The 20,834-nt window shown below is 28.1% G+C and overlaps 1 protein-coding gene across 1 annotated transcript; it reads right to left on the bottom strand.

Annotated features, from left to right (window-relative positions):
* Positions 1-1,926: 1,926 nt before the first annotated feature.
* Positions 1,927-17,334, bottom strand: LOC111623600 (transmembrane protein 135-like). Its single transcript, XM_023366230.1, has 13 exons — positions 17,023-17,334; positions 16,576-16,703; positions 13,727-13,819; positions 13,614-13,647; positions 12,814-12,879; positions 12,513-12,559; positions 12,388-12,429; positions 12,111-12,303; positions 11,857-12,024; positions 11,639-11,779; positions 4,597-4,695; positions 4,457-4,524; positions 1,927-2,205 (listed from the first exon to the last, which is right to left on the bottom strand). Exons 1-13 carry the CDS (start codon positions 17,173-17,175, stop codon positions 2,064-2,066), a joined length of 1,374 nt encoding a protein of 457 aa, XP_023221998.1. The 5' UTR covers positions 17,176-17,334; the 3' UTR covers positions 1,927-2,063.
* Positions 17,335-20,834: the final 3,500 nt, after the last annotated feature.

Genomic DNA, 20,834 nt, shown 5'->3' with positions numbered 1-20,834 from the left:
ATTGGTTGATCCCCGCGGTAACCGTGGTAACGTATTAAACGGGAGAAAACGTTTCGTTTATTTTTGCAAGAATAAACATGTTTATTCTTGCAACAATTTACCTTCGTTCAATATTTAAATGTAATTAACGAGAATGTAAAAAAAAACGCATCTAGTTTCATTTTAATTTGAAATTAAAAGTTAATTTTTATTTGTAAAAAAGAATATTTGAATCATGCATAATACTTATGTAAGACAATGGTTGATAATAATACATTCAAATGAAGAAAAATGGTTAAAAAAAACCTCTTTTTAAATGTAAAATATACACAGAATGACACATACATTTAAAATATATAACTTTAAAACTATAAATAATAAAAAAAAAACACATTTACAGATTTTTCTTTTGTTTTTGCGTGTTTTCGTACGTCACAGGAGATTGCAGGCACGTGTATAGTATACTGGTTGTGTGACGTATCATTTCGGGCCTGGAATATTGTGAAACGGAAATTAATTGCACAAATTTCATATACATGATCGATTCACTTTCAACTAATGTAGGCCCAGCTTCATAGTTCTGTAACTCACAAATAGTGTATTGTGAGTTACAGAAACTATGTGAAATTGTTCTACTTAATACACGAAACATAAAGTTCAATAATAATAATTAAAAAAAACTGGTAATTTTATTTAAATAAATTAAAAATAACATTAAAAAACCGGTGACGTGTGTTCTTGATATCAACTGTATATTGAGTATTAAAGAAATTCCAGCAATGAGTTGCTTAACTTTTCCGGCAACATTTACATTAGCTAAAAGTGATTCGACCATGTATGAATTTTGTGCAATTAATTTCCGTTTTGGCAATATTGTAGACCCGAAATGATGCATCATATAATCAGCACAGCATACATTTCTCCCTGATGCTTTGTCTACAATATCATCTGATGTTTCTCTGTACAATCTCCTATGGCAGATGACTTATAAAAAAAACACTGTATAGATATTAAATGTTTATATTTTTTACTTTACAAATATCTTTGAATTAATTTGTTTATTTACTAAAATAGAATTCATTTCATAAATAGTATGAAATATAACATTCCTTATGGTCATCACAGTTCTATATCAATTAATATCACTGAATGTCAGTCGAATAATGAACGAACATGCCAACAGTTAGCTGGTACAGTAATCTTTAAAAATATACAAGTTTGAAATTACAAATAACAAAAAGTAAATATATTTCAGATATTGATAACATTCATAAATGCTAATACTTTAGATTTTTTTTTTTTTTTTGTGAATATACTTTGAGGATGATTTTCTCCCTAGGGAACTCAAACATTTCTCAATAACTGTTTTATTGCTTTATGGTTTCCTATGAAAATTTATATGCATTTATTTTGAATTTTACAAAAACAGGTCTTCATAAAGCAATACAAAAAGTCCTGAGTTTCCTATTGAGAAAAATTACCCTGTATGTTATTAAACATCTTCACATGAATTTCTAATCATGCAAAGTATAATTTATTTCATAGTTAATATGAAATATAACATTTCTTACCACCACCATCACAGATTGTATATCAAGTAATATCATTGCATGTCAATCAAATGATGAATGAACGCATCAATAGTAAATATTAATGATAAACAACAAATATAACAAATGAAAAATGATATTTTATCACTATAACCATTAATCAGATACTGTCTTATTACAATATAAAATAATCATTTGAAATTAAACATGTTTAAACTTTACATTTTGCAGAAAACACTAAAAAAAAAAAACAACAGATGAACAAGATAATTATCTCTTTTAATATATTTTAAACACAATTTTACACTAATTCTTGTATTAAAACTAATATATTCATTTGATATTTATTATTATAAACCATATTTAATACTTTTAAATAGATATTTCAATTAAAAATAAATCTATATTAACATTTTTGGAGTAAGAATTGTAAATATTTATAATCATTAAAAATTATAAGGAAATAATTAAATTTAACAAACAAAAATAATATCAGAATTGTTTATTGAGTACAATTCGGTGGGTCTAAACATCTCAATGAATAAGCCAGACTAATACTGTTTCTTGGAATGAATGACTGGTGTATCTTAAATCAAGTTCAGGAAAGAAATCCTGGTATAATTTTGAAGCATGTGTACCAAAAATATCCAATACATTCCTGTTCATTTGAGCCAACCTTAAAAAATATGTTTATTAAATTTTAATATATAATTTTTTAATTTAAAATTTATTAATAATTTAATTACAAATGATTTATCAACTTTAAAAACAATTAGTTCAATGGTTATATGTGACAGTGTTCAGGACACCAGATTTATTTATATTTGTTTATTATTATTATTATTATTATTATTAACTGTATTAGAAAAAAAAGACGGTTGACAGTAAAAATAAAAATATGGGAACTCCTTAACTATACATTTATTTATAACTTGTAAAAGTTGTGTTATAAATAAAACTACTTTTTAATATTAATAAAATTCTAAGAAAATTTTTATTTTTTGTGTCAGTTGTAAAATAATGAATATGGAAATTGTATTAAGAACAAATTTTTAATACATTATCTATGTTTTCCTTGACAAAATGAAATTAAATTATAATATAATTCTAAGTTTGCCAATAATAAAGATGTGTAAAGCATTTTTTTCAAACATTAATAGTAATATAATTTTGCATAAAAACAATATTTATTAAGTGTAATATTTGCACATTAAAATGTTACATAATTCTCTGTTACTTAATAAAATTTGATATTTATTATTTAGTGTCATTTCCTTCATCAATTATCACTTTTTGTTACATAGATTCCTGTCAAAATCTCTTTACATTATTTAAGATTTTATATGTACATATAGAATGATTAACTTCTTAACTGAATATTAAAAAATTTTTTTAAAATTATTGTGGACACAAAATAATTAGAAAATTACTTTTGTATGTATTTAAATTAAAAAACTTTAGAATTTAATTAAAGTTTTTGCTATATTTACACATCAGAAGACAAAATCATTTTCTGATCATTGTAGAATAATCAGTGAGGACTTACTTTAAACAGAATCATTCAGAGATCATAATGGAATTGCAGGAAAAAATGATTTCAATTTTATAAATATTTTTAAATTTAAAAATTTAGATTCCTAAAAATGACTATTTTTTTATTTAAAGTTTCTACAGGTTCTCTAAAAGATAACAATAAAGTAAAATTCATGTTTGCAATTTTTATTAGAACAGAGGCAGAACAATTCACTTTAGGCACGTGTATAGTGTACTGGTTGTGTGACGTATCATTTCAGGCCTGAAATATTGTGAATAGTCATAGTTTGAAATTCTAATTTAGCTCCTCTTTCTTTCAACCTGTTGTAAAGGACATGACTTATATCCCAAAAAAACCCTTAGTCCTTTACTGAAAGTATCACCCAATCCATGATAAAAACAATTGTTTTATCATGGTCATAGACTTTTTGCTTGACATGATGACAAAAGTTTATGCAGAAAGCCTATGACCATGGTACTCTGGTTCAGCTGAACGCTTTGCACCATTGTTGTTCCACCAATGCATTAGAAATTTTTTTTTTGTGCAAATAAATGTTAAACATGCCAAACAGGTCAGCCATTATCTCCTCAATACTGCCTAAGTGAAAACCATATCTTTAAGTATTAAGTATGGCCTTGTTGATTTATTGATAAAATTTATGAGTCATTCTATGTCAAACACTGTCACATTAAATTATTGAATATTAAAAACAATATATATTTATTTCCATGAAATTAAAATATTCTGACAACTCTTAAAATTCTCAGACTTTGCCAGGTTGTCTCTGATTTCAAGATCAGTATGAACTGTGAAATTTCATTACAAGCTGGAAAGTTGCTTCAGCTATCAATAAAATTGTTTTATGCCACCTGCAATATGGAGTGATTGCATTGTTCTTTTGGTGGTATAAAAGCATCACGAAGTGATCAAGGTCAAAGATGGCTCACCAAATATTAGTGCTAACAGAAGTTATTACTGTCCATGTTTTCACTTTTGGTTCACATCTGTTGTTAACATTCCTTTTGTTCATGATAGACACAGCAGTGAACTTGTCTTTTATTTTTCACAAGTTGTGTTAAAACTGGCTTTATTAGGTTTAATTAATTCATTAAATAAGTATGTTCTGTTTATGAATAAAAAGTGCTGAAATAAAGTGGTGTTTTGTTTTTTCTATTGTTTATAAGAGTTTTATGCAGCCTAGTTACTTTTTTCAATATCTAACACCAAACGCAGCACTTGATGCAATTTTTTTGTACATCTCTTATTATTATTATTAAATATTAAACATATTCTTATAAATTTACACAAGTCACATACACACATACAGATTTTTATATATCTATATAATTAAAATAGTTAATTTTTAAAATTAGAATCTATACAGTTTACTTACTTATTATTTGTTACACGCTGGAGAAAATTTAAATAAGCAGGCTTTAAATGATGGGGTTCAAGAATAGCCTAAAAATAAAAAATTCTAAAGTAATAAATAAATTCTTTAATTTAAATAAAATTATATTAAACAACACTTACTGCATAAAGTAGAAGTGCAGTTGATACTGCATAAAGTACTAATATTCCTCCTGGTATATAAGGTAACACTCCTTTTGACATTCCATTTAGATATCCTCTCTTAAAAAAAAAAAAAAAAGCACAAATTCATGAGCTTTCAAGAATATGTATGTATATTTTAAATATTTTTTTTATTATTTATTACACTTATACATTTTTATATTGTTTCTAAATTGAAAACATAGAAACAACATTAATGAGAATATTATAGAATATTAATTCTATATTAATGAGAATAATATAGAAACAATAGAGAGGTTGAGGCGCACGTTTTAAACGTGTAAACGTGTACGTGTGACGTTCGGCGCCGCTTTCCCGTAAGCCTAAAAGTTTGACGATGGTGTTTGAAATGTCGAGCGTGATTCCACCGACTATCCAAACACCATTGTCAAACTTTTAGGCTTACGGGAAAGTGGCGATGAACGTCACACGTACACGTTTACACGTTTAAAACGTGCGCCTCAACCTCTCTAGTATAAAATGAGAAATTATTTATTGTGATATTGTCACATTGCCAAGCTGCAATTTTTCATCATAATGCTCTCAATTTTAGTGTCCTGCCTCTGTACATCATACTTTTCCTGTTAACAATGGAGTCTTGCCCAGTATCTAATTCAGTTCTGGAGAAAATTTTTAAATTGAAGTAACGTGATTTCTGAAACAGAATGTTCATATATAGTTAATTGGGGCTTCCTGTCCCTAAGCTTTCTATATCTGGTCTCAACTTTCATCTAACTCCATTCTCAAGATTGAGGAAGGACAGATAGACTGAAACCATAGGTCTACAATTTTTGAAAATGCAGCCCAATTAATATATAAAAATGTTTCAAAAACTAAATTTGTTTTAATAATTCTTAATCATTGTTTACTTTTATATCGTTTTTATGAAATTTGTTGTAATCACTAAAAGATAAAATTTGTATGCTAATGCTAACACAAAACAACATGTTAACATCAAACAAACAGCAAAATAAACATGCTTATTAGTAGGTGAGAATAATCTCAAAAACATTACAGATGTAGCCATTATAAATATAAGTCCGTTATAGCCATTATGTGAGAATCAATACTGAATAAGAGGAAAGAGGATAGTGATTTAAAACTGTAAGTATTGCTGATAAAGTACTCTAAGCAGAGGACCAAAAGGAGGAGATTCCATCTTTATGTTGGCATACACTTGGTTTTATTGTTATCAATAATGTTATAACAACAGTGTAAAACATTTTTAAGAAAGAATTGGTCTTTTTGAGTTCAGATAGATAAACATCATATGATACATCTGATGGTTTGTGTTTTTAAAAAAGAAGATATTTATTAAAAAATTTTTTTTTGCAATTGTGGTTTTCTTCTATTTTAAGTTTTAAATGTAGTGTTTGAATATTACATAAAAACTAATGTCTTGGTTCAATTTTTTGTAAAATCTGAAATTTCAAATTCAAAAATAATTCTGGGATGCTGTTCTTAATCTTGTGTTCGATTAGTCTAAAGATGAAACGTAACGGTTTTCATAAATGTTTAACCTAATAAAAAATTTTTCTGGACCTCTTGATGTAATTTACTAGGGAATTATTTAGTTTAAATTTAAATAGACAGATAATTTTTAATGAAAATATTTTCACTTTCGCATTTAACATATAATGAAGAAAAACTTTTTAATAGAAAAGTCTGACTAGGCAAATTAAAAACTATAAATTATAAAATAAAAAAATTCCTGACATTAGATAAAAGTAATTTTTTAATATAGTAAAAAAAAACTTTAAATACAAAAGTAATAAATAAACAAGTTCATTAAGTTATAACTTTATTTATTGACATAAAAAATAATAGAAATAATTCCAAAATAATCAAATTATAAAAATACCAATATCCATATATCAATATTTATTTAAATTAATTAAATTATTAAGTTTATTAATTTTGAGTTTTTCTATTGGCTTTGTTTGAGATATTGTTCATCTCTCAAATACAGTGAGTGATCGGTTAACAAACATAATCCGTTCCAAGACTTTGTTCGCTATCCGAATTGTTCGTTAACCGATTATCGATTAACTATAGGTTTTAATGGGCATTTAATTAATTCGTTCTGGAGACTCCAAAAATGAAATAATATATACTGGTGCTTTCTTACTACGTGTATTTATATGTAATAATAAAAATACATACATACACAGTCTTGCATTTTTATTAGTCATGTTTTTTCCGTTTGAAAGGGTTAAAGAATCTGTCAATTGTCGATTGCTTTTCTCTCTTCTCTAGGATTTTTCAGAAGTAATTAATAGCATTGTAATTGTAGAAATCCCTAAGCCTATTAATTTCAACCTGGTTTGAATACCATTCAAACACTGTTGTTCTGACATCCTCCCACTTCTTCAAAAGATCTTTAATAACAGATATCGGCTTAAGTCCGCATTTTCAGAAGAAACCATATCTCGCCGAGTTTCTTCGTGTTCTTCATTCAAGGGTTCTTGGCGTTCTTGTGTCGTCAGATCCGTTTCAGGTTCCATTATGAACTCTTCGATGTTCTTTATTTCTCAGATGTGATTTATGTTACTCCTTTAGCCGCTTAAGTCTTCTTCATTATACAGTACAGTATTTTTTTTTAAATAAGATTAAACTGCGGCCTACTGTAGATCTGTTCATGCCATACTGCCCAGCAACATTAGGCATTGTCTGCCCACTCTCCACCTTTGCTATTATACTCTCACCTTTCGAAAAGAAAAGCAGATGCAAAACTCAACGAGTGTCTACCCGACAGTCTCGCGAATACATGTTTTGTCAGAAAAATAGAAGACTGAAATTACAAGGGAGAGTGCCAAAGTTCAGAGGAATACTATTCGATCGGTATATACCGACTTGAGCGTCGATGTCGTCGTCTCCCACACTCCGAAAAGTGTCGAATTGTTGCCCGAATACAAGGGAAGACCAATCGGTATTTATCATTTTACATCGCTGCTTCTTGTGTTTAAAAAATCGAAAATATTTAAATTAAATATTTTCGATTTTTTAAAATTTTCTACAGGGTTTCTATATGGAGACTAGCAGATGTGCCCGGCGTTGTTGAGCGAAAAGTAACGATAGCGAAGATTAAGATTATTACATTAGAGCCAATCTTACCCGTTTTCACAGAATGCAACAGTTAGGTTCTTCTGTTTTCAGACTAATTAGAAAATTTTTAGATGAGTCGGTCTAAAATTATGTACGATTTAAAGGGAAATGCACACATGCGGCGCGTCAAAAAAAAGCGACGGAATGACGTCACTTTTTCTCGCCGCAGAAGTCGATTTTGTGCTGCTTTTCTCGGTCCGCAAAAGCTGGTTGAATTTTAGCTTTCGCGGCAACCGCTGCCAAGACATGCCAAGACACGTTTCTATTAGCCAATAACTGTTTGTCTAGTAGTCACGTGAGAAAATACAATCACGTGGTGTTTTAATAGAAGAATGTTCGACGCGGTTAACCGAGATAACTAACATCTGGATAAAGAGGAAAGGATAATAAATTTAACACAAATTCTACACAAATAATTATATATAATTTAANGCAACGCATCTGCACGGTAAGCAGGAGTTGTGGGTTCGAGTCCCGCTCCGAGCCGATTTTTTCTCCCAGCGGTTCTAAATTATTTAAATTAATTAATTTATTTATAATTATTAATATTAATAAGAGATGGCGCCTAACGCTTACCTCTAGTGCCAAATTGATTACGTAATTTATTTAATAATTAGCATAAAACTAGCCCGATAGATTTTCGGCAGTCTGTTGGTTTGTAGCTTTATATATCGGGTTTGGATGATGTTTCTATAAATTGTTCTTATGTACTGAAGGATTGTAATTGAAGTACCATACCTCTGTTCATTGCTATCTAAAGAGGTATTCAACAGTCATGTGCAACCAAATCTGAAATAGTGACACTTCAAGATATGGAGAAGATATTTACATTTAAAAAAAATTTGGTACCAAACTCACCACTACTACATTTTTGAAACTGCAAACAATGAAAAATGGTTTCCTTTGCATAAGTACTGTACATGTGTTGCAGCCAAGTTGTCAGTATAAAAGTGGCCACAATGTTGAATGTCATTCTTATCAGTTATGGTGGCTGTCACCTTGCCAGAATGTGCATTTCTTGTAAAGCTGTTTGATGAGATCAATAGTAATGTTGTGGCTGCAACTCAAAAATTTTTCCATTGTAAGAATTTATGCAGAGAACCATTGATTCCACAAACTCTCAGAAAAATGATCACTTGATTTGAGGAAACTGGAGTCTGAGAGTTCACCTGGACAAGGATATGAACTTATTATGTTATAAGTTGTTGAAGATGTTACCATAACTGTCGTTAAACAGTCAATGAATAATTTGCTTGCTCTGGGAGTCACATACAGTGTCTTAGCATCTGGATATATCCTAGGGCACAATGTGGAAGTTATCAAGAAAGTTTATGCAATGTTATCTATGTAAGATCAGCCACAACTAGCAGTTGTTGCTACTAATAGAGAAACCTGGCTGACCTTTGCATTCATCTTCCTTGCCAGAATGGAAGTGGACACATCACAATATAAAAATTCCCTTGGAGTGACGAAACACTTTCATCTCAGTGAACAGTAAATGTCCATAACTGTTGCATTAGGTTTATGGAAAATCCCTATGTTTTCCTGCAGACTCAACTGAACTTGCCTAAAGTTACAGTCTGGTGCACTCACAGCCATATTCATTCTTGGACTATTCTTCTTTGTAGAAGTTAGTCCTCAATGAACCTGTGACATGCTCTTTGATATTGAGAGATGCTCAATACTTTCATCATACAAAATAGTAATGAATTGAACTTTAAAAGAAATTCCAGGATAATCTATTGCCTAATAGATTATCCTGGAATTTCTTTTAAAGTTCAATTTGTTGTTATTTTGTAAGATATATTCCAGGTTTGCAGAGTTTGAACTTTTGTCATATCTCAATCCCAACTGCAATAGTAAAAATGCCTTGAGTAAACAACTTTCATGCAAGATGGAATACCTCCAAATAACTGACACCTCATACAGCAGTTTCTGCAACAACATTTCATCAAAAAGAAAGGGATTAGTTGTTCTCTGGATCTAACTATGCGTAATCCAAATTTAAAGTAAATCACACTTAAAAAGTGTGATTTACTTGAAATTTGGCTTGAAAGAAAATATCATATGCATATGAGAAACATCACAGAGAATCAATTATGGTTGGCCATGAAACACACTGTTCATCACCTTCAGAATGGGAACTAAATCAAATAATATTCTTTACATTGTGAAGATCTCTATAGCATGACTACCTTGTACAGACAAAATGTTTATGCTTACAAATGCAAGAAAACTTGCCAATGGTAAATTTTTTGTTATTAATTTCTTTTTATACAAAAATGTCTGAATGTTCTGAATTGTTGCCATACCAAATTCAGTTGCATTAGGACTGTTAAATCTCTCTCTAGACAGAGTTGAATACTGGTACTTTAATTATGATCACCTGGAATATATCCTCATACATACATTGTTAAAAACAAAAAGCCTTCTTTTAAAAACATCAAGTTTTTTTTTGTAAATCATTATTTTACTGATTCACAAACATTTTTTAACCAGTTGAAAATTTAATGTACCAGGAAATACAATCTTTAAAAAAAAATTCTTTTTCCATTGTTAAACTTGATTATTTATTTATTTGTAAAACTTTATTTGTTCATAAACTCTTTTTGTAACAAATTGACTTGGTTTATTTTTATTTTTCATAAAACACTTTGTCCCCCTTTACTGATCAAAATTTCTCTGTTACAGGATAATTAAATTTCTGCACTTGTGAATTTCTATGAAGCCAAAAACATTTGACAATCAAATATTTAGAGTAGATTTATAATTGGTTCAACTGTTGAAATACAATTTTTTTTAACTTTGAATAAAATGACTTTCTTAACGTCTACTGGTAAGCATTTTGAACTCATATCTTGTAGGATTATATGTTAAGTTCAATTTGATAACAATCTCATTATATATACTTGTAAATTGGAATTCTTGACTTATCTTAAATAATCTTAAATTAAAGATAAATAAAATAATTAATTATTTAAGATAAGTCAAGAATTCCAATTTGGCTTTACATCCTTCAATCGATTAATCTTGTCACTTTTCTTCAGCAAAACATTGTAAATTGAATTTATCTCTAAATTTATCATCTCTTCATTTTGAACTATAATTTTACACTTACCAATTTGGATGCTTTTAAGAATCAAAGTTTTGATACTAACAATTAAAATATTCCTAACTACAAGAAAATTATTTAACATTTTAGATATTTATTATTAGTGTCAAGTAACCAAATAAAAATATTTAATTTTCAAATTTTATTAAGTAATAAAATTGTGAAAATTAGAATAATCACGAATATGTTTTTCTCTTGATAATAAAGTTTAATTATGTATACGTTTAATATTTATTCTTTTAACTGTGCTATACAAGTAATATTTTTATGAGTAAACTGTTAGTAGATGTCTATCAAATTATCTAATAATATGATTTTCAAAGCTTTTGGATTTTTATATACAGGTGTCACTGTTTATTTAATTTTAATTCAGATTATTTAAGTGCAAAGTCCCATACTGAAATAGAAACGTTTCCCCATAAATAGCAATTATCATTACAATGAATAATCACAAATATCCTTCACAGATAAGATTTGATTTTGTGAGGAGGCAAACAAGAATATCTGAATAACAAATATACAGTATAATATAGGCGTTATTAATTATTTATTGCCTAATTTTCCATAAAACTAAGTACAATTTAGAACTGAAAATTGTTAGGAAACTATATAGAATCCATAATTAAAACTACCTAAATAGCTTCTAGATAACATGAAAATTACAATGAAATATCAATTTTATTTTACTTTAATATATTAAAATTACTTAACAACTAAAAATAAATAAATCTAACTTTAAGAGCTAGAAATAAATATATGTAAAAATCAAATCAAATTCCAACATACTTCAATAATTTTCCAAAAAAGATATAATGCTAATGATGGTGAAGGGTAAACAAACATACTACAGCTTGCTAACATTCCAGCTGGAATCGCATGCCAATTTTCATTTCTCCCTTGTGTCCACCTCAGAAAGCATGATACAAGCTATAAAAAAATATTTGATTATAAAATAGCAACATATATTTACTTTATGAATTTAACAAAAAACTTATTAAAATTACTTTATATATTCCTGAGAATCCTCCTAAAAATAATCCAGAATTCAATAAATTAGTATTTGTTAACTCTTTAAATATGATAAAAGGATTTTTTACAAATGCTTTTGGCTTTGACAATATCTTTAATGCCAGTTTAACACCATAACCTATTGCAAAATTAAATAAAAATCCCTGTAATGATTCAAAATTATTTTAATTAAAAAAAAATATACACAACAAAAATATAATAAATTATTTTCAAAGTATTTTTAATGTACCTTTGACACATATATAGGACATATATCGTTATGAGGGCATGAATGATGTTTCAAATATTCATACCGAAAGATTTTTTTTATTTTTTGAATTTTATTATGATTATCATCATCTATTAAGGTTTCATAAGGCACGCCATTATCAACATTTTTACATTTAGGAGACCGTTTATTTTCTTCTGTACCAATTAAATAACTAAAAAAAAAAAATAATAAAACTACGTTGAAACCAATAAAATGGATTTATAACTAAATATAATGAAAAGATAAAGAACTATACCGGAGACAAGCACTAACAATATCATTGGAATAACCATATTTGCTGTAACAAAAAAAAACATACTAATTGTTATTTGTAATTTCCGATATAAAGTAAATTTGTCGATAATTTTATTTGATATTTACCGGCTAGAATAAAGAAAAAATGCCATTACTCCGCCAAACAATAAAACCTGCAAATAATTAATATAAGTATAAAGAATTTTTTAAAAAGTATAAAATATTAACATCTATAAAAATCTATTAATGTAATAAGATATATAAGAGGAATAATATATTTTAAAATATTTATATCCTCCTAGAGCAGGTTATTATGTATTGTTTAATTAAAATTGTAGATTCTTAAACATTAATAAACAACCAATTTCGATGTTTGTTTTTATAATTTAAAACTGTTGCATTGCAAAATAAATTATAAAAATCTCACCTCACCATGTGGAATGGGTTTAACAATTCCTCTACTGGCAAACATTCTAAATAATGTCTCAGTTGCCTGAAAATCAATATATAATTATTCCTCTTTTAGATAATATATGCTTTAATATATAATAATCTTTATTAGTTGTTGCTCGGGGACAGGGCAATTACGAATATTAAAATAAATAAATTATTATACAAATATTACTCTATTAATTCCAACATAAACTTTAATATAAAAATAATAAAATTATTATTTATAATTGTTTACTTTATAAACTTTTATACTAGATAATCAATATTTGTAATAAATTTATATTTTAAATATATTTTTTAAATTGTATTAGAGATTAGATAGTTTTTCCGAATAATCTAGTTTTATTCTATTTATATTGATCAAACAGAAAAGTTTAATTTTATGGCGGATGAATCTGGCACATTCAAAACATACAATCAATACTAATATATTTTAATTCATATTAAAACTTTTATATTTTATCTCATAGGTTCATTTTGATTTATCAATGACATGTTCTGTAGTTCAATTATTTTATTTGTAATTTCTCTTAGTGATTTCCCCCTCTCTCTTTTTAACAGTTCAGAACATAAATGACATTACTAACAGATAATTTTTTAAACTATTTCAATCTGGAATAAAAATAAAATCTAGCAAAATTAAAATTTGAATTGATATAAAACTAAATAAACTTAGCTTACATAATAATACTTTAAAATATATATATATATATAATTAAATAATATTTTAAAGGAGGTAAATAATTTAAGACTGCCATCAGAAATTTAACTCACCACATTTGTTACATATAAAGCCAAAGCCTGTTGTCTAAAAAAAAGTATATATGTATACAAAGTTTTACTCTCAAGCATTTATAATAAAATTAAGGTGCAATATCCTTACTAACCTGTTCTTTTTCTCAATCAATATCGCAAGAAAACTTGCAGCAAAACCTGGTAAATAGGAACAATGGAAGTAATAAAATTTCCCCATCCATTTCCTGTAATCAAATTTCGTTTTGTTCAACTTTGTTTTTTTTATTAATTTAAAAATTCAATTTTTCTGATATATAAAGGATTATTTCCTTAATTTAATTTAAATTTTTATTTTTATCATCACAAATTAAATAAATAGAAGTATTGTCCTTTTTAGAAAATTTTCAAAAATACAATACCTTGCTAAACTTCAAAATACTCAATGTTTTAAAATATAGTGAGTAAACAACAATGTAATTTGTTACATTTCTTTCTTTTCTTAATAATACTGCTTTATTTGATTTCTGAATTAAATTTGACATTTTGGATACATTCTATTTGTTGGTATAACAATCATGATATAAAGTATAAGAAAAAATATATTTACAAATAATCATTTCTTATATGATATGACTGTTTACAGATAGTATGTTTCATTGAAATACAACAGAACACAACTGAAATAGCTGTTGTTTTAGGTTATTCTGATAAATTTTTCATACATCAAATCCAATTTTCTACTTAGCTATCTAGAGCGTTGCCAAAATACAATGGTAAATAATTCAGTTAGCTTAAAGTATTTTTTTTTTCTTCAAATAAAAGAAATAAACAAATGCTGACTTTCTCCATATAACTGATAACTAAATAATAAAAAAAATCTGTTTTACTATTCATTTTATTTGTTTAACTTTTAATTATATTAGTAAAGTTGAAGTTGCTGTCTTTCAAATAATAGGTCACGGAACGGAGAAAAATCTTTCTCCTGATCTTTGACCTAAATAATCTAAAGTAAAACGTATGTAGAATTTAATCATACTTAATTTACTAAATAAATATCAAAATAAGAAAAATATATATAGGATAAAGGATATATATATATATATATCCTTTATCCTATATATATTTTTCTTATATTATTCTATATATTATTTTGATATTTTTATTGTTTAAATTTTAGGCAAACTTTAGAAAAAGGATATATATATATCCTTTTTCTAAAGTTTGCCTAAAATGTAAACAATAAAAATCTAATTAGCAATACAATTTGCATTTGCAGCAATATTAAAGTGTTTCTCATAACCTCTAACTGATAAATAATTGCTGTAACTGCAACTGTAACTATTGCAAAATAATCATTATGAGAGAATTTAATTATAAATATTATAATTAAGCTCCATTATAGTACAATAAATTTAACTTAATAAAAATTGCAAAAAAGGAATATATACGGTGACTATAAATGGTAATGTTTACATACTAGTTTGCCTTTTTTTTTTTGCAGAATTAATATACTGTATAATTCATACATTATCAGAACTGTTGGCGAATTCAAGAATTAAATAAATCCTTGAACAACTATAATGAAAATAATATTGAAAAAAACTAAAGATTAGAGATAAAAGAAAGCATAACTTTGATTAGAGGTGAGTTGAAAAATATATAAGTTTAATATGTAACAAAGAACAAACTATTTACATCAGTGTTTCTCAACCTCTAATGAATTGTCGCCCCTTCAATGAAATCGTTACGTAGTATCACCCCCTTCACTACAAAATTCCGATGGCGAGGGACAAGGCTAACGCCAAATTCGTACTGCATCGAATAGACTAGTGATTAGTATAATGTTATTTGTTTAATTATTGTACGATATAACGAATAAAATATCTAATTATTCTTAATATAATGTTTTACTATATCACCCAGAATATTGTTTTTCGCCCCCCAAAATATAAATTGTTACTAATCGCCCCCCGAACATGGAAAAACGCCCACATGGGGGCGATATCGCCCCTGTTGAGAAACATTGATTCACATTAATAAACAATAAATCCAATATTTAATTAATGCCAAACAATCTTCAATATTACAGAGCTATAATAAGACAGATTAATCTTTATTATAGCCCAATAATAAAGGAAATCGTTTAGGCATTAAGTTAGAATTTATTTAAATTCATAAAAAAATTTAAAACTTTTAAAATATTTTCACTTTTAACATTAAACTTCATCTAGAGAAGAAAAACTTTCTGAAAATTTCAATTAAATATTAACATTTTTAGAAGTTCAAAATTAACAGATAAATTAATTCTTTTTTTTTTTTATTTCAAAATGACGTTTAAATATTAATTCCTGTAAATGTTTTCATGTGGTTACAACATTAAAAAAATATTTTTTAAAGTTAAAGTTACATAATATACTGTTTCAAGAAATAACCTATTTAAAAAAAACAAAAAACAAAAAAAACACCACAACCCAGTTAACAGGTGTCAAGACTTATTAAGCTTATAGTGTACAAAATTTCTTATAAATCTTAAAACTTCCACAAATTCCGCACGTGGGCTTTAAAGACGGGGCCAACATCGTTCCAAAAGTATTTTTCGGGTAATAAAACAAGGTTACGGTGTTTTTTTTTTTATATTTTTAAATAAACAGGTTTACAGAATGTCAAACTGAAAATAAAATAATAGAATTTCAAAGTAAGGAATTTTAGATTAATATATACACTTTTATATAATATAAAAAATTAAATAAAAAATAATAATACAGTCGACCCCCTATAACACTGTTAATTTTTCCGTTTTATATGAATTCCATGTTGTATGAGTCACTTAGATTTTACAAATACTTGAACTGTTTACAGCCCGGCACACGTATTTGTAAAATCTAAGTGACTCGTACAACATGGAATTCATATAAAACGGAAAAATCAACAGTGTTTTAGGGGGATCGACTGTAATAATAATAAGAATAAAAGTAAAATAAAAGAAAAATGTTTATCTCACCTAAGTAAACAAAAAAAGAAAACAAATGAAAAAACATTGAACGAGAGGAAACAAGATGACGTTATACTGCTTTGTAAAGTCTTCAAACACGCTTCAATAGAAAATTTCTTCTGAAGTATCTGAGATAACTGAGAGATAAATAAAACTATGTCTAAATATTGTTATTTTTATGTATAAATATATTTAGTTTTAAAGAGTTCAACACTCATTAACAATAAATTTTAATTATGCATGAAAATTTCTGACCTAAATAAAAAGTGTAATGTAACATAACTGCTCTCTAGTGATGGGCACAATCGATTTTTTATTCGATTGTATCAAGGACAATCGAATCATCTGTTCTTTTATAACCGATTGTGCCCAACACAACTGCTCTCTAGTGATGCACGTGTTATAGTGTTATTATAGAAGCGACAGGTGAAAATATATGTAAAAAGATACACTCACCCCGTATAGAGAAGCGTACATCTTTAGCGATTCTCTCATGCAATCAAAGGCAATTTTCAAAGCGGCATCGGTACAGAAAGGAGACCAAGTATGTCCCACTTCGTAACAATTGTATGGAAGACTCATTTCTCTCAAAGTACTGAGGACGGCCATGTTTTTTTTTTTCTTCACTGTGTACAATTTTGACAAAATTTACCTAAACATATCCACGTGGTTAATTAAAACAAACGCGGTTAAAGTCAGGGTTTCATCCTTCGTTGCCTAGCAATCACTAGTAACGCGCGTAACACCACGCGCAAACATCTGGCGAAATCAGCGCCCTCTTTAAATTAATAAAAAAAAATTTCGACGTTTTTCCTTGTTTATATTACTGTACTTTTACTATTATTTCGACATTTTCCTGTTTTATATTATTTTATTCAATTCTGTTATTTTATATTATTTAACTTTAATAAACGGTTTTAGATACTTTCATCAAATCGAATATCAGCGACATTATACAATTTTATCTCTCATTTAAAAAAAGGGTGCGACTGTACAGACGCCAGCGAGACGTTGCGGGCGATATATTTCTCGCAAAAACCATACACAAGCGAGAAGCGAGAAATCTCGCTGGCGAGAGCGAATTTCTGGTTCTCGCACATATCTGACAGGTTTTGATATTTATCGCTTCAGGGAGAATTATCGCTGGCGACAGCGAATTTCTGGTTCTTGCAGGGTTTGATATTTATCGCGTCTCGCCTCTTCTCGCCACATATTCTCTCTTGCTCGGAAAATTCGCTCGCTCGCGTCTGCATAGTCGTACCCTTAGGATGCAATTTATGCAGACGCGAGCGAGCGAATTTTCCGAGCGAGCAAGAATATGTGGCGAGAAGAGGCGAGACGCGATAAATATCAAACCCTGCAAGTACCCGAAATTCGCTCTTGCCAGCGATAATTCTCCCTTCTCGTTTGTGTTTGTTTTCCTTTGCTAGAACTATATCGCTCGCATCCTTATCGCGTCTCGCCTCTTCTCGCCACATATTATCGCTCTCTCGCGTCTGCAAGAGCGTGACCTAGTTGCTACGAACATAGTAGTTTCCTGTCTTAAGTAACTTTCAATTAGTATACTTAATAATATAAAAATCACTGTAGCTTTTACTTAATTATACCTTGTATAGCTTCAGGCTTATAAATGAATTAAACTAAAAAATTAGAGCATTTATACATCCTAACAGCAAATAATTCAGTTTAAATAAAAAAAAATAATAATAAAAGACCAATAATAATTAACCTGTTAACTTAATGTAACAAGATTCGCTGGTAATTCTATACAGTATTTTCTATATTTGATTTAATCAAATATAGAAAATACTGTATAGAATTACCAGCGAATCTTGTTACATTAAGTTAACAGGTTAATTATTATTGGTCTTTTATTATTATTTTTTTATTATTACAGTATTTATTCTCCTCACAATTTTCCTAATAATTAGGGTCGACTATGCAGACGCGAATATAGAGCGAGCGAAGGTTGCGAGCGATATAGTTCTCGCAAAGAAAAACCATGCACAAGAGAGAAGCGATAAATATCGCTAGCGAGAGCGAATTTCTGGTTCTCGCACATATCTGACAGGGTTTGATATTTATCGCTTCTCGCCAGATATTCTCGTTCGCTCGCGTCTGCATAGTCTCACCCTTAGGCCTATCTATTGTTTCTTATTACACAGAACAAAATTTATATTATACACTCACACCAACAAATATATAGGTTAAACTCTACATTATACAGTTTTATATAATGGAAATAAGTTTATTATATTTTATTATTATATTATAGTTTATTATTATATTAGTTACTTAAACTACATTATTACAAAGTAATTAATTAAGTGAAGGTTAATTATATTATCTCCGCATAAACAAAATTTTTTTCCAGTTTAATGACGTTGAATATGTCATTAAACTTAAAAGAAATTTAGTCATAAATATATTCAACGTTCTCCAGGAAAGTGTTAGAAGCATTGGAATATATTTTTGTATTCTTTAAAAAAATTTCCTTTAAAATATGACTACTGAATTGAACGTTTTAATCAGATAAAAAAAAAAAAAACATATAACTAAGCATATTTCATTAATACATTTTAATATACAGTATAAGTAAAATGTATTATTTACTTTAAATACAAGTAAATATGGGGCTGTCCGGCAGTCTAGAGTACATTCGACCCCCTATAACACTGTTGATTATTCTGTTTTATACGAATTCCATGTTGTACGAGTCACTTAGATTTTACAAATATGTGTGCCGGGCTGTGAACAGCTCATGTATTTGTAAAATCGAAATGACTCGTACAACATGGAATTCATATAAAACGGAATAATCAACAGTGTTATAGGGGGTCGACTGTAATGTTTTCCAACGTGGGGCTTATGCCCCACGTTGGGGGAATTGGACTGTTAAGGGAGGCAATTCGAAAATGGACTTATCCAGAGTTTAAGTTAACCGTATAGCCGCTGTATATGTTAGGGGAGGCATAAGAATTTTAGAAAGGCATAGGTGGGGCATAGCACGAAAAAAGGTCTAGAGGGTAAAAGGCGTTGGGAAAACACATCATTGTACACAACACGGAAGAAGGGGGGGTTAAAAGTTGCTTAAAAATGTATACGTACTGTACTTAATATATTTTAAATGTTATTTATTGCTAAACAAATTCAAAACTTTATTAGTCAGTAATTACTCTTATTATAGATTACAGAATAAGAAATATATTATAAAATATGCTTATGTTATAATTTGAATAATTATTGATTCGTAAATAATCCGAATTTCTAATTTATTTGCTACAGAATATGGATCCTTGCAGCTAAATAGTATGTATACAGCAGTGGCGTGCCGTCGTTGGAAGCGGTGGATGCGCCTCTTCTCTTGTATTTTCTAAAAAATAAATACATATTAATTTTAATTATATGAACAGCATTTAAATCATCTATTTAAAAATAGAAAACGTCTACTTATTTAAATAAATTTAAAAGTATGAAGAACTTTCATTCCATTCCAAAGTTTATGGGTACTTGATACATAAATATATTTTAATTAGACTTTTTATTTTCTGTGTTATTGTATGGCTGAGTTTTAAATCAGTTAATACATTATAGTTTTTCCTTATTTAAATTTTGGCATTAATAACTTATAGAATAAATTTTAAATGAGGAAAATTCGACCGTAGACTTATTCATTTCTTCACCAGCTGGATGATTGCCAAATGAGTAAATAAACACTACAGAAACACTTAATGTGCAGTTTTTTTTATTGCAATTATTACTACACATACAAGTATAAAAAGAAAAATTAATAATTTCTTATAAAAAATTTAATTAAGAAGAAGTTTTCAATTGTAGAAAACAATTCTGTGGTGTTGTAGAATTGTAGTAAATAATTCATAGTAAATGCATTTATAAATTTCCTAGAAGTAAATAGTAAAAACAATTTGATTTTTGAATTTCAAGTCTTCAAGTAAGTGTATGCTAATTCAAAAATAAATTCACTAGTCAAGGATATCAATTTCTATGCACATTGTTTAAGAAAGTAGATATATATACTGTAATGTATGCGTGTGATATGCATGCATGAGTGGTTTCGCCGAAACGTGGAAAATTATATTATTATTTGTTGTAATAATGGAGAGGTTGCGGCCGACATTTTCATCGCGAAAACATGTACATCGGACATTCAGCGTTGCCTTCCTGTAAGCCTAGAAGTTTGACAATGGCGTTTGATACGTCGAGCATGATTCCACTGACGTTCCAAACGCCATTGTCAAACTTCTAGG

Source organism: Centruroides sculpturatus, unplaced genomic scaffold, assembly GCF_000671375.1.
Source record: "Centruroides sculpturatus isolate CEXI.00-Female unplaced genomic scaffold, Cexi_2.0 scaffold425, whole genome shotgun sequence".
NCBI classification, from domain to species: domain Eukaryota; kingdom Metazoa; phylum Arthropoda; class Arachnida; order Scorpiones; family Buthidae; genus Centruroides; species Centruroides sculpturatus.
Note: the sequence above shows the minus strand (reverse complement) of the source record. Positions and strands in the feature narration are given on the sequence as shown.

Coding starts and splice junctions, on each gene's coding strand:
- LOC111623600 (XM_023366230.1), bottom strand. CDS start 17,175: ATGGCCGTCCTCAGTACTTTGAGAGAAATGAGTCTTCCATACAATTGT. Junction 11,780..11,856: donor GATTCTCAGGAATATATAAA/GTAATTTTAATA, acceptor ATTTTTTTATAG/CTTGTATCATGCTTTCTGAG. Junction 4,696..11,638: donor TTTTTTGGAAAATTATTGAA/GTATGTTGGAAT, acceptor TTTTTTTTTAAG/AGAGGATATCTAAATGGAAT.